General features: G+C 39.5%; 1 protein-coding gene across 1 annotated transcript in view; it reads left to right on the plus strand.

The window, feature by feature from the left end:
• Window positions 1–11,360, plus strand: part of LOC123393938 (ERO1-like protein beta) — a 64,865-nt gene extending 53,505 nt beyond the window's left edge. Inside the window, exons 8-10 of the mRNA XM_045087303.1 lie at window positions 304–390; window positions 1,723–1,856; window positions 9,756–11,360. Coding sequence (XP_044943238.1) covers window positions 304–390; window positions 1,723–1,856; window positions 9,756–9,828 — 294 coding nt within the window. The 3' untranslated portion in view covers window positions 9,829–11,360. The remainder of the gene's footprint in view (window positions 1–303; window positions 391–1,722; window positions 1,857–9,755) is intronic.
• Window positions 11,361–15,166: the final 3,806 nt, after the last annotated feature.

A 15,166-nucleotide genomic window follows, 5' to 3' on the forward strand; every position in this document is an offset into this window, starting at 1 on the left:
AAAAGTAAAAACCACATATCACTTATTTTTGTTTTTCCCATCATGCCTTTGTTGGTGCTTTGCACAGAGTCGCATCTCAATAAAAAGTTTGTTGAATCAGCATGTGGGATAAATGTTACAAATTTCCATGGCTGGTTGTTTTAGTGCCATGTTATGCCATGCAAATCCAATCATTTTTCTTCTTGACTGTGGAAAAACACAAGTCATTCATTAATCTTCAGAGCTTTTATTTCTTGTAAATCATACAAGTGCAGTTTAATTTATAAAGCTCTAATGAGAATAAAAATATTTCCTGCATGTTAGGAGGAATTCCGCTTACATTTCAAGAATATCTCCCATATAATGGACTGTGTTGGATGCGACAAATGCAGATTATGGGGAAAATTGCAGGTTTGTGTTTTGTTTTCTGTTTTAAAACTATTATTAATCTTAAATATTCCTGCTGGGAACTTGCAAGTTTTTATTATAATACCCTCACTGTTCGTTGAAACAAGATCTGAAGTATGGCATTTCTGCTTTATTGATGTAAAAGCTGAATATATTAAATCTGTATTGTTTTTTTTTAAGATTTTATATTTTTATTTGTCAGAGAGAGAGTGAGCACAGGCAGAGTGGCAGGCAGAGTCAGAGGGAGAGGCAGGCTCCCCGCAGGGCAAGGAGCCCAAAGCGGGACTTGATCCCAGGACGCTGGGATCATGACCCAAGCTGAAGGCAGCTGCTCAACCAACTGAGCCACCCAGGTGTCCCTTAAATCTGTATTGTATGTGTAAGAATGTTTTCCCTATTCTATGCTAATGATTCTGGCTTTATTGTATCTGTTTCTATTGGTACAGTCTTGAGATTCATTTCTGAAGTTGTTGGTTATAAATAGAATATTAGTATTTTGTAGACCCATATAAAAATAAAATATAAAAAGGCTTAATTATCAGGCTTCCATCACTGAATTTATTTTAGTGATCAAAAGAAGACCATCTAGTCACAAAGAAAGTTGTGCCAAGAAGGCCCCTTTCTCTCTATATGTATTCAGTGTAAAAAGGATTGTTTGATATTTTGTCTTACTTTCTCACAAAGATGATAAGTCAGAAAAATCAGGAGACAGAATTATTTTAATTATTTTAATACATCTCTAGTTCTAATAATTGGTAAATTTTTAAGTGTAGTTATCACTAATTTCTAAGTTTTGAATTGCTAGGAGCTGTCAAGAATGCTTTCAAGGTTACATATTAAATATTGTAATTCTAATGTGATATTTTCTAGGGTAAGAAAAGGCATTTTAGTAATTTATGTTCAACAAATGTTGAACTCTTCAGGTTCCTTAACAGTTAAGATAAATTTATCATGCATAAGTATGAGGAAGTGGAAACTGTATTATGCAGTTTAACATTTTTTTTAAAGATTTTTATTTATTTATTTGCCAGAGATAGAGGGAGAGAGAGCGCGAGAGAGCACAGGCAGACAAAGAGTCAGGCAGAGGCAGAGTGAGAAGCAGGCTCCCTTGCTGAGCAAGGAGCCCGATGTGGGACTCGATCCCAGGACCCTAGGATCATGACCTGAGCCAAAGGCAGCTGCTCAACCAACTGAGCCACCCAGGCGTCCCGCAGTTTAACATTTTGGTGAGAAGTTCAGTTCACGCGAATTTCGTGACTCTCATCACAGCGGCTGCGTATTACTTTCAGCCTTTATAGTAATTATTAGATTAATTGTTATGTCTATTTTCTTTAGACTCAGGGTTTAGGAACTGCCCTGAAGATACTATTCTCTGAAAAAGAAATCCAAAAGTCTCCAGAAAACAGCCCATCTAAAGGCTTCCAACTCACTAGACAGGAAATAGTTGCTCTTTTAAATGCTTTTGGAAGGTAAGAATGGTTTTCACAGTGAGGACTTGCTGGGTTTTGCTGGTTTCAGCAAACTTCAAAGATCATCTTTTCTGCTAAAGCAGTTTGTTTTGCTTTATTTGGTCGACAAAGAGAAAGAGTTATCTACTGTATCCGCACTCAAAAGCCAGGGTCTCAGCAGGTCACGGGAAAAATTTAGTGTGAGATTGGCAGTGTTTCTAATAACCTTCTCAATTTTGTGGGGAAGATATCTTCATATTCAGCTGGTTATAGCTTGGTCAAATACAATAACAGGTCAGGAAAGGAAAGCTTGGTTGAGATGGTGATGAAAGAAATGAAAGAAGAGGAGATGAAACCTCATTGCTTTTTTTTTTTTTTTTTGAAGATTTTATCTATTTGAGAGACAGAGCAGATGCACACAGGAGCAGGGGGGTAGGGGCAGATGAGGAGGGAGAGAGAGAATCTTAAGCAGATTCCATCCAGCCCATCTCAGGGCTCGATTCCATGACCCTGAGATCATCATGACCTGAGCTGAAACCAGGGCTTGGAAGCTTAACACACTGAGCCACCCAGTGTGCACACACTGCTCTTTATGTTTTAAGCTGAGGAGGCATTTTCCCTCTGTTCATTCTTAACCCCATTTTCCCCTGCATAGACCTATAGTTTACTTTTGGTTTATGCCAAACATGGTTTCAAACAATATGAATTTGCCTGCAGAGATATATATGGTACCAACTAACTGAGGAATATAGACAGAAGGAAAAGAATCTGAGAAAAATAAGAGAAAACTGTGCTGCCCTGGGAAATAAAAAGTCAAGGAAGAATTATTTTTGTTTTTGTTTTTTTTAAAGGCTGGGGAGCCAAGAGATTCTTTCTTTCTTTCTTCTATTTTTTTTTTAAGATTTTATTTATTTATCTGACAGGCAGAGATCACAAGTAGGCAGAGAGGCAGGCAGAGAGAGAGGAGGGAGCAGGCTCCCTGCTGAGCAGAGAGCCCGATGTGGGGCTCCATCCCAGGACCCTAAGACCATGACCTGAGCCGAAAGCAGAGGCTTTATCCCACTGAGCCACCCAGGCGCCACATTTCTTATGTTTTCTTAACAAGCATTTGTGAGCTAAAAAGGGGCAGTGAAGTGAAAAATAAATTGTTCCTTCCCCATTGTGTATTTCTCCTGTGGTTGCCATGTATTTACAACTGGCTGTGTAGGTTGGGATTTCAAACATAAGCTAGATGTAGGGTGTCCATCGTAATTAGTACCTCCTGAAGAATTTCATTCACTCACTCATGAGGCCTGTAAATAAGGTAAAACAGGAGGAATTGAATTAAATGTAGAGTATTTAAATGAATTTTAAGTGAAAAATATTTTCAACAATTTACACATTTTAAATTCAAGTAAGATTAAATTGAGAGTTTGACTTCTTCATTGCCAATTTGGATACCTTTTATTTCTCTTTGTTGTCTGATTGCTGTTGCTAGGACTTCTAATACTATGTTGAACAAGAGTGGTGAAAGTGGCATCCTTGTGTTGTTCCTGATCTCAACGGGAAGGCTGCAAGCTTTTCCCATTGAGGATGTTATTTGCTGTGGGTCTTTCATAGATAGATTTGATGAGGTTCAGGAATGTTCCCTCTATCCCTAGACTTTGAAGCGTTTTAATCAGGAACGGATGCTGGATTTTGTAAAATGCTTTTTCTGCATCAATTGAGAGGACCATGTGGTTCTTCTCTCTTCTCATATTAATTTGTTGTATCACATTGATTGGTTTGCGAATGTTGAACCATCCTTGTAGCCCAGGGGTGAGTTCCACCTGATCATGGTGGATAATCTTTTTAATGTGCTGTTGGATCCTGTTGACTAGAATCTTGTTGAGAATCTTAGCATCCATATTCATCAGTGATATTGGTCTAAAATTCTCCTTTTTGGTAGGGTCTTTGCCTGGTTTGGGGATCAGGGTAATGGTAATGCTGGCTTCAGAGAAAGAGTCTGGAAGTTTTCCTTCTGCTTCAATCTTTGAAAAGGCTTCAGGAGAATAGGTGTTATTTCTTCTTTGAATGTTTGGTAGAATTCCACAGGGAATCCCTCAGGTCCTGGGCTCTTGTTTTTTGGGAGGTTTTTGATCACTGCTTCAATCTCATTATTAGATATCGGTCTATTCAGGTGGTTGATTTCTTCCTGGTTCAATTTTGGTAGTTTATAGTTTTCCATGAATGCATCCATTTCATCTAGGTTGCTAAGCTTATTGGCATATGACTGTTGATAATAACTTCTGATGATTGTTTCTACTTCCTTGGTGTTCATTGTGATCTCTCCCTTTTCATTCATATTTTTATGAATTTGGGCTTTCTCTCTTTTCTTTTGGATTAGTGTGGCCAATGGTTTATCGATCTTATTGATTCTTTCAAAAAACCAGCTTCTACTTTCATTGAACGTTCTACTGTATCTCTGGTTTCTATCTCATTGAGCTCAGCTCTAATCTTGATGATTTCCCTTCCTGTGTGTGGAGTTGGCTTGATTTGTTGTTGATTCTCCAGTTCTTTAAGGTGTAGAGACAGCTGCTGTGTTCTGGATCTTTCAATTTTTTTGAGAGAGGCTTGTATGGCTATATATTAGCCCCTTCGGACTGCCTTTGCTGTATCCCATAGGTTTTGGACAGAAGTGTCTTCATTCTCATTGGTTTCCATGAATTGTTTCAGTTTTTCTTTGATCTCCTGGTTGCTCCAAGCATTCTTAAGCAAGGTGGTCTTTAGCTTCCAGGTGTTTGAGTTCCTTCTGAACTTTTCCTTGTGATTGAGCTCCAGTTTCAAAGCATTGTGATCTGAGAATATGCAGAGAATAATGTCAGTCTTTTGGTATCGGTCGAGTCCTGATTTGTGACCCAGTATGTGGTCTATTCTGGAGAATGTTCAAGTGTGCACTTGAGAAGAATGAGTATTCTGTTGTTTTAGGGTAGAATGTTCTGTATATATCTATGAGGTCCATCTGGTCCAATGTGTCATTCAATGCTCTTGTTTCTTTACTGATTTTCTGCTTCGATGATCTGTTTCTGAGAGAGGCGTGTTAAGATCTCCTACGATTAGTGTATTCATATCAATATGACTCTTTATGTTGATTAACAGTTTTCTTAAGTAATTGGCTGCTCCCATATTGGGCGCATAGATATTTACAATTGTTAGATCATCTTGGTGGCTAGTCCCTTTAAGGGTTATGTAGTGTCCTTCTGTATCTCTGACTACAGTCTTCAGTTTAAAGTCTAATTTATCTGATATGAAAATCGCTACCCCAGGCTTCTTTTGAGGCCCACTGGCATGAAAGATGCTTCTCCATCCCTTCACTTTCAGTCTGCGTGTATCTTTAGGTTCAAAATGGGTCTCTTGTAGAAAACATTATGGATGGGTCCTGTCGTTTTGTCCAATCTGCAACCCTATGCCATTTTATGGGCGCATTTAGGCCATTCACATTGAGAGTGATTATTGATAGACACATTTTTATTGACCTCGAGTTACTTTTGAAGTCTTTCTTTCTGTAGACTGCCTCTGTATTTCTGTTCAATGCTATTCTTAGGATTTTTCCTCTTTTATAGAACCCCCCTTAATATTTCCTGCAGTATCGGCTTGGTGGTTGCATAGTCTTTTCAGCCTTGCTGGTATTGGAAACTCTTTATCTCTCCATCCATTTTGAATGTCAGTCTTGCTGGATAAAGTATTCTTGGCTGCATGTTCTTCTCATTTAGTGCCCTGAATATATCTTGCCAACCTTTTCTGGCTTGCCAGGTCTCTGTGGATAGGTCTGATGTTATTCTGATGGGCTTCCCTCTGTAAGTAAGGAGCCTCTTTGCCCTGGCGGCTTTCAAGAGATTATACCTACAATTATAATTCCTCAATTTGACTATCAGGTGTCGTGATTTTTTTTGGAATGTATAATCTTGGGTGGAGACCGTTCAGCCTCTAGTACATGAACGCGAGATTGGGAAAATTTTCATGAAGGACTTGTTCCACTATATCTTCTAGACTTTTTTCTTTCTCCTCCCCTTCAGGGATTCCAATAATTCTAACGTTGGAACGCTTCATGGCATCATTTATTTCTCTGATTCTGTTTTCGTGGTTTCTAAGCTGTTTGTTCCAGGCTTCCTCCTGATCCTTTCTCTCTATGTTTGTACTCTCCAGATCACTAATTCTATCTTCTGTCTCAGTTACCCTAGCTTTGAGAGAGTTTAGATTAGATTGGAACTCATTGAGAGCATTGTGAATATCCTCCCTGGTAGCTTTAAGCTCCGCCCTAACATTGTGAACATCCTGTCTTGTCAGTTTCAGTTTGGCCCTAATCAATTCCATTTGGTCATCCATGGCTTTCTCCAACCTAGCTATTGCCTGGATAATTGTTAGCCTGAATTCTCTTTCCGACATACTGTCTATGTTGATAGCCGTTAACTCTGTTGCAGAAGGTCCATCCTCTGTATTTTTCTTCTGATGTGCATTCCTCCTCCTAGTTATTTTGGTGGGAGATGACTGAACAGATGTAGCAACTGTGGTGCACTCAGGATACACCCTGGAACACTTCTGAGCAATCAGGATTCCCCACCCAAATGAGAGACAAAAGAAAAAAAAAAAAAAAAAAAAGAAAAAAGAGAGAGAGAGAGGAGAGACAGGAAAGAAAGGGAAGATGAAAAAGAAGGTTCAGCCCAGATGGGCCCCAAGGTAAGATTTATGAAGTAGACAAACAAAAAGAGATAAAAAGACTGATAAAAGTATATGACAAGAGAAAAAATTATATATATGCAAATAAAAAAAGAACCTCATCAATAAGAACCCCAAGTGTAAAATTTAAATGCTATCAGGACAAACCCAAAAAACACAGAAACACTGGTCGAAGAAGATGGGAGAGTTCTTATAAATTCTCAGTGTGTGTGAGGAAGGTTGTTTTGATTCTTCCTGTATGTATCTTGATATCTTTGTTAAAGGACTCAACTTTCCTAAGATAAAGGGGATTAAAAATTGGTTTACCTCTAGGGGTAGTATTGATTGGGGAAAGGGGATTACTTTGAAGTTTAACTCTATATGAATATTAGAGGATAAAAATAAAAAGGAATAAGCTAGACTAAACTAAAATTTTTAAAAAAGGAATTCAAAAAATAGAAATGCAAAAGAAAAACATAGGTGTATGTATCAAAAAGTTCAGGTTAGAAAGGTATTATGGAATTTGATGTACTGTACAGCTTGTTGTGATGGTAAATAGGTTTAAAAAATACCTATGTGTAAAAAAAATAAAACCTGGAATAATAGGAACGAGTGAACAATACAAGTTTTCCTATGAAGTAGTGGTTGTTCTCTTGTAGTCCTTTTTTTCTCTCTTTTTTTTTTCTTTTTTGGTTTGTTTTCTGGGGGAGGGGCCTGCCACGTGGGTTGTCAGTCAATGATGTTTCCTGAGTTAACTCCTCCCGCGCCCCTCAAAGTGGTGGGCTATGAGGAAACTGTTTTTTTTCAGGCTTTTGTTCTTTGGCAGTTTTTATGCTTGTTCACTTTTTTTTTCCTCTCACCTTGACCACCTTTGATGGTTTTTGTAGTTTTAGAAGAAAACAAACTGCACCCTGATCTCCCTCTCAGAGAGAAGCCTCAGTCTGGGTGCAGAGCCTAAATAAGTTCCCCCTTGGCCGCTGGCAGAGCAGGTTCCAAGTTGCAGACCCTGGGGGCACAGGATCTTTTGCTTGTACCCAACGCCAAGGCAGTGGTGACTGTCTTGGAGCTCCCGACCACCAGAGAGGTTCCAAGCAGCGATTGCACACTGAGATTTTGCCACTGGCCAGGGATGGGAGTGCCTGGTATTGCTGGGTCTAAGAGTGCCAGGCTTGCGCGCACCTCTTTCAGAGGCAGCTATGGATTGCACATGCATCTCAGGCACTGAGAACGAGGCACAGGTCCATAAGCACCAGGCTGGGCTTTTGTGCACCTCTGTCAGGGGAGAGTTTGGGGCGCGTGTCTTAGGCTTTGAAACAATGGTGCGGGTCAAAGAGCGCTGGCTGGGCCTTTGTAACTCAGGGGAGAATGAGGGACATGCGCATGTATCTCAAGCTTTGTGGTAGGGCTCCTGCGTTCTGGCAACCGGCGTGGCTCCCATCCCCTCACAGGAGCTAGAACCCACGCATTCTCGGGCGCGCTGGAGGCTTAGTGACCAAGAGCTGGTTTCTCCGCCACACTCTCTCTGCCTCAGCGATGGAGAGACTGTCCTGGGACCGGGGACTTAAGCCCCTGTCCCTAGCCACCCCAATTCCCACAATTCCCCCCCATCCTTTGCTCCTTTGGAGTGCTTTCAACCAGTCTCCAAGTTAATGCTGGTCCCTAGATGCAGGGCACTCTCGCCCGTATTGGGGTATTACTTTCCAACTGGTCGCCTCTGATGGCTTCCTCCCCCTTTTGTTTATCTTCTGATATCAGTCCGCCATTCCCACATCGCTTTACCTGCCCATTGGCATCTTCTGCCCCTGCAGAGATCCAGATGTGTATAATTCTGATCTCAGGCTGATTTCATGGGTGATCGGAGTTCTTTGGTAGGTAGTCAGCTCACTTTGGGGTACCAGCTGAAAAGGCGCCTTCTCCTACTCCCCCGCCATCTTGTCCCCCCTTGACATATGCCTAGAATTTTTTTATAATGATTGAGAATATGTGTGTGATATGTTCAGGACATTGCCTGACATACTAATCTCTTGGTATAAGAGAAGTTCTTATTTATTAAGTACTTAGACTAAAGAAAGAAGCTTAACACTGTGTACTACGTCATCTTATGTCCTAGAAAGAAAAACATTAGATTTTTATCATTATCAACCCTGAATTCTATGTTATCATTAAGCTGAGCTTATAGAATTGTTTTTTTTTTTTTTTTTTTATTCCCATTTCAGAGTTTTATTTCTGGGCCGGGGCCCAAAAGCATGGCAGCATTCATTTACTTGTTCAATAATTACTTATTATTAACACTGTAAACAGTGGTGGATGTAGGGCACAGGTATTCAGCAGTAGATAAACAGTCGTTACCCCTGTGGAGCTAACATTACCCTCCATTTGGTCAAAACTCCATGCAACTTTGATTCCCTGAGAACTTAATGATAATTGGCCTACTGTTGATCGGAAAAGCCTTACTGATAATACCGTCATTTAGCACATATTTCATATGTTGTATGTATTATATGCTATATTCCTAAAATAAAGTAAGCTGGGGAAAAGGAAGTGTTAAGAAAACCACAAGAGAAAATACATTTTGGGCACCTGGGTGGCTCAGTGGGTTAAGCCTCTGCCTTTGGCTCGGGTCATGATCCCAGGGTCCTGGGATCAATCAAGCCCCACATCCGGCTCTCTGCTCAGCACATAGCCTGCTTCCTCCTCTCTCTCTGCCTACTTGTGATCTCTGTCTGTTAAATGAATACATAAAATCTTTAAAAAAGAGAGAGAAAATACATTTATAGTACTATCTTTATAGAAAAAAATCTTTGTAAGTGCCCCACACAGTTCAAACCCATAGTATTCAAGGGTTATGTGTAGGGTGTTTGGGGGACAACAAGGAAGGAGTGGACATTTGGAGAGGAATGTGCAGAACGAACTTATAAGACCACTTGTAAATGATTAGAGATTCTTTATTGTAATGAGTTATTCATATCACTGTTGCCATCATTAATCTAGAATCTACTGATAACAAGTACCTGGCTCCCTCTGCCCCTTCTAACCCAAGAGTGAAGAACTGCAGCTGGGTGTTTTGTCAGTCTTTAGTAAGTAATTATAGCACATGCATTTAAAAATGGAAGTTTCATTGGTTCAGTGTTGTATATATTCTTTTATTTTCAATTTTGCTTTCAAATTATGGCTCATAGAATAGTATCTTATTCGAAATATGTACACATATGAACTATACTGATACATTCTTTTTTTCCTCTATAGGCTATCTACAAGTATAAGAGAGTTACAGAATTTCAAAGTCTTACTGCAACAAGGCTTTTCTATGTCTAATTAGAAACATAATCTGACTGTGTGAAGCCTGTTGGTCTTGGACATTCAGCAGAAGGAGACTAATCTTCAAAGACTTGAGGAAGGAATTCTGAACTCTTAAAGAGAAAATTCAAATGTTCACTTGAATATTTATGATTTTTAATAGATTTTCAATAGGAGATATTTATAAATGAAGTATATACTTTTAAAACATGTAAGTTATACTAATTCTGTGTTTAATTTCATGTTTCCATCTGTTGAATATTTTGCTGTTCTGTTTGCTTAGAATTGTTTTTTTCTTATTCTGTTCTTTACTTCCAGTTGTCAGACTTAAATGACCATCCTAATAAACACTGTTAGCAGTATGTTATGGAAAAGGAGAGCTAGAGAACAAATGTGGCTTCGGATTTGGACCAGTGATAAAAATTTCTCAGTGACTTTTGTGTTCTTAGCCTTGCTTGATGTCACCTTCTGTAAGCCGGAAGTATCAGTGTGGTGAACGGTCCTTGCAGTGTGTGGTTATGGAGGGACTGAAGAATCCCTAGGACTTCAACTTCAGTTTCATTGGTTTTCAGTTAAGATTTTTAGTTGCTGCTCTTCTTGCTATTTTATTTTGGTCTAAAGGCCCTGCTTCAGTAAAGGCGAATGTGTACTGTCCCTTCCCTTAGCTGCCCAGCCAGACAGCCCATATTTGCCGTGGGCTGCTCCAGAGGGTTCTTTACTTAGAACCCATGCTATGTATCCATTTCTTTTGATTTTGCATTTCTTTGTCCTGTCTCCAATTTTAGAAAATTTTTGTCTAGTTTGAGAAAAAAAATTTATATAAATACGTAAGTTTCACTTGGATAAAATTTGAATGAATATATGGACTTATAATGCCACTTTAAAACAGTCTACATAAAATTTACCCTTTTAAGTGTTTTTTTTTTTTTTAAGGATTTTATTTTAGAATACAATCTATGCAATCCTCTCTCAACCTGAATTTCTTCGGCAGTTATTTTAACAGGTAGAGGAATTCAAGGCTCGTGAAGCTTCCCCTCTCCCTACCTTTCTTTTCATTTTGGTTCATCTTATATAAATGGACTTTGTGTGACTTGTACCAACAGATGACCTTCATGTCCTAAGCTCATTTTCTAAAGCTGCGATTTAAATATCCTCCAATATTTAAAATATTCTTTTAAAAGCTGTTTAGAGATAGAATGTGATTAACTTGGAAGGAGGCATCTGTGGAGAAGTAACGCGGGTACCAAACCTCATTTCTCCTTCGACTCTTCAGTCTTTTATGAAGTAAGTGCTCTTAAACCCACACCTTACCTGCCAGAGTCTGAAGCGTGTTCTGCCATGACTTAGGGGTGTATTTTAAACTGTCTTTAGTCGGCTCACCCCTCTTTTAAAAATATCTGGTCATCCCTTGGAGGGATATGGTTGAAAGGTGTAAAGTCTCACTAATTATTTTCTTGCCCAATTTCAACCTTTATAGACCCAGGGTTTTTTGTTGTTGTTGTTGATGGTGGTGACTTTTTGTTTGTTAAGTTGAATAAAACAGGCTTGATTGGAGCCTTCTCCATTTCTTCATTTTTGTAAGTATTGTGTGTAGGAGAGGGGAACCTTAAGGTAAACTTGTCTAAAAAGTGAAATAGTAATCTTGCTGGTAAATTAAAAATAATTATTCTTAGTGTTCATTCAGAGTTGAAGAAAATGTGAAAGCTTTACACTTTGTCTATTATTACTGTAAGTTTAAAAATCTTTTTGGTAGTTTTACTTCACTGTTCCCTCAGTCAAAAGCTATTATTTAAATTCTGTTAACCAGAGAAAATCCTTGGTCATTTCCAGTGGTTGTTGGGTTTTATTTTGTTTGTTTGTTTGTTTTGTATTTTTATTTACTGTGATTTGTTTCAAGCTTAGGAAAAAATTGTATATTAGAATGAGTTCTAGGAAACTAAAAGGTTAATATTAAAAGTTCTTCTCGGGGCGCCTGGGTGGCTCAGTGGGTTAAGCCGCTGCCTTCGGCTCCGGTCATGATCTCGGGGTCCTGGGATCGAGTCCCTCATCGGGCTCTCTGCTCAGCGGGGAGCCTGCTTCCTCCTCCCTCTCTCTCTGCCTGCCTCTCCATCTACTTGTGATTTCTCTCTGTCAAATAAATAAATAAATAAATAAATAAAGTTCTTCTCAAGTGTTTAATGAATTTCTGCACCACCGAGAAAATAAACGAATGAAGTATTCTTAAGCTGAAATTTGATTAACTTGATTTTACCACAAATTGGATTGTTGGGGGGAAGCCTACATTTTTGTGTCTGTGTGTATTTCTTAAATGATTGTATAGGTGTAGGACTGTTTTGTAGCCTGGTGGTACTGTATGATCTTTGTGATATAACCTGTTTTTCTATGTCCCAGACCCTTTGTCATGCAGAGACACTAGAGGACTGACTTCCTTGTACAAACTCTTGGCTGGTAATTCCTCTCTCATTTTGTCTTTATCTCATCACCTAATTTCAAAGTCCAGCACTTGATAATATAACTGACAGAAATGATTGTACCAGCTGACAGAGTCATGAAAATGAAGGAAAAGAATTCCTTCCTTCAATGGCATGAGGTTTTTTGTTTTTTTTTTTTTTCCTTAAGTGCATCTATGTAAGTTAGAAATACCATGTATTAAAATTGGTGAAATTTGAATGTTTCTTCTGTGTTGATTCTTAGATTACAAAGAGACAAAATAGTAAAAGTTTTCCCAGTTTTGGAATTTGATTAAGTCAAATGCTGTGACATTGTAACATAGTGAATTTACTCGATACTTGTAGTCTCTGTATGTCCATGAAACACTGCCATATTCTCCAACTTTACCCAGGTGCCAGTGTAAATAAGAAAGGACAGCTATTTTTAAAAAATATTTTATTTATTTATTTGACAAAGAGAGATCACAGGCGGAGAGGCAGGCAGAGAGAGAGGGGGAAGCAGGCTCCCTGCTGAGCAGAGAGCCCAACATGGGGCTTGATCCCAGGACCCTGAGATCATGACCTGAGCCAAAGGCAAAGGCTTAACCCACTGAGCCACCCAGGTGCCCCAAAAGGACAGCTGTTTTATCTTCATCAGCATTGCCTTCAGCTGGAAGTCTGGGAACAGTTTACAGTAAACCTTTCAGCAGAATGCAGAGTGAAGTACCTGCAGAAACCATAGTTGTTCACACAAGCACACAGACAGGTCATGTGGTGTCATGGAAATATTCTGGTAAAACAAAATCACACACGCAGACACAGAGATGGGCAAGTGTTCTCGTTTAATGTCGACAGGTGCGGCTTTGATTCTGAACTCCATTTGTTCAACTAATTTGTTGTTGTGCCCACCAGACTGTAGTGAATGTGAGTTAAATAAACGTTTCTGCAATTTTTCTTTCTTGTCCCCCTCCCCCTTTGAAGTGATCTCCCTCAGGAGCTGAGGATTTGATTATCACTTGTGGAGAATGGAGGAAGTACATAAGGAGCGTGAGCCTGTTTCTTACCATGGCAGGCGTCAGCAGCCATTGTCTGAAGGGCTTTCTATGGGTTCCTTAATCCTCACAGCTGCGCTAGTGGGACTAGTTGGCAGGTACAATTACTAGCCTGTTTTATAAGAAAACAGGACAGTAGTGGCTAACTCGTTTGTAGTCACAAATTCTAGGTTGTGGAGCTAGAGTTTAAAGCCAGAAAGTCTGGGGCGCCTGCGTGGCTCAGTTGTTAGCGTCTGCCTTCAGCTCAGGTCATGATCCCAGAGTCCTGGGATCGAGCCCCACATCCCAGCTTCCCCCTCTCCCACTCCCCTGCTTGTGTTCCCTCTCTTGCTGTGTCTCTGTCAAATAAATAAATAAAATCTTAAAACAAACAAAAACCAAAATGTCTGACCCCAGGTCCTTAGCTAGCATGTCCTGTATCTGTGTTACTACGTAAGTTGGCTTATTACTATACCACTAAAAACTGGGGACTTTTGTATCTTCTGATGTGTGCAGAGTCCTAAGGCTTTTAAATCTCCTCTATTTTTCAAATAGGTAATACATTCGCATGGTTCAAAGACCAAGAAATAGGAAAGGCTATACAGGGGAATGTCTTCCTGTCCTCAGCCCCTCGTCCATACTGCATATCTCCCCACACCCCTCGCCCCGTGACTTGGTTCTTGGTTCCTTATGTTTCCATCCATACATTTTTAGGCATATACAAACAAATACAAATGTAAAGTCTTAGTTTTTCCCTCTCATTTTTACCCAGAGTGGCACCCTATACATACCATTTGCTTTTACTCACTTTAGTTTTCATGGTAGTCTTCCCACCTCCCTAGATAGCTTACTTAAAGTTTTCTTAGCAACTGCTTGGTATACCATTCTATGAATGTATAATTGTTTAATTAACCAATCCGCTATGAATGGGCATTGGATTGTTTCCAGACCTTTGTATATGTCATTTCACACATAAATATGTACTTGTAGAAAAAAGTCCCCAAAATAGAATGTTGGGGTCACAGACCATGATAGTAGAATATTTCCCTCCCTAGAGGCAGTTACTGGTCCTCATATCCACCTGCAATTAAAGACCGCACCTGCTAACCCACCCCCTTACCTCTGTAGACATGGGTTTGATGTTTGCCATTCTGATCAATACAAAATTACATATCATTGTGATTTAGTTTCTGTTTTTCTTACAAATGAGGATGACTCCCTTCAACATGTTTAAGATCCACTTGAAGTTACTTGTGTTCATAATGTTGCCCATTTTTCTACTGCATTGTTGATCTTTTATCAGTTTCTAGGAGTGCTGCTTACAGATGGTAATCCTTTGTGAGGAGCTCTATTTTTTTTTTTTCAGTTTGGTGTCTGTCTTTTGACTTGGCTTATGATGGTTTTCATTATGCAATTTTTAAAAAAAATTTCCCAGTTTCTCAGTGGCTTCCGGACTTTGAGTCATAGTTCAAACACCTTCCTCACATAGCAGTAATTCACCTACAGTTTCTTTGAGAGCTTTCATGGTTATTTCGATCTAAGTTTTGATCCCTCTGGAGTGTGTCCCCCAGTGTAGGGTATAAATTATGGATCTAGCCTAATTAGGTTTCCTAGGTGGTCACATATATCAACGCTACTGTGTTGGATGACGCAGGACAAAGCATTCTGTACAAATGGAAAACCCAGTCACAAGCCATTTTTTACAACTTGAGATGGCAACTTTAATCACCATCAAGAGAAGTAGACTTGATCTCTGTGAAATAAATGCCCAGAGAGAAATCCTTTCTGAAGACCATAATGAGAAATAAGAGATACTGGCAATGGGCTTCATCCTGAAGACAGAGCATGACTGTCTGTCCGTCTGCTCCTCCTCCTCCTGTCCCGAGAGGTGAGATTTCCT

This window comes from Mustela putorius, unplaced genomic scaffold, assembly GCF_011764305.1.
Source record: "Mustela putorius furo isolate JIRA1106 unplaced genomic scaffold, ASM1176430v1.1 tig00001093_pilon_pilon_pilon, whole genome shotgun sequence".
NCBI classification, from domain to species: Eukaryota; Metazoa; Chordata; class Mammalia; order Carnivora; family Mustelidae; genus Mustela; species Mustela putorius.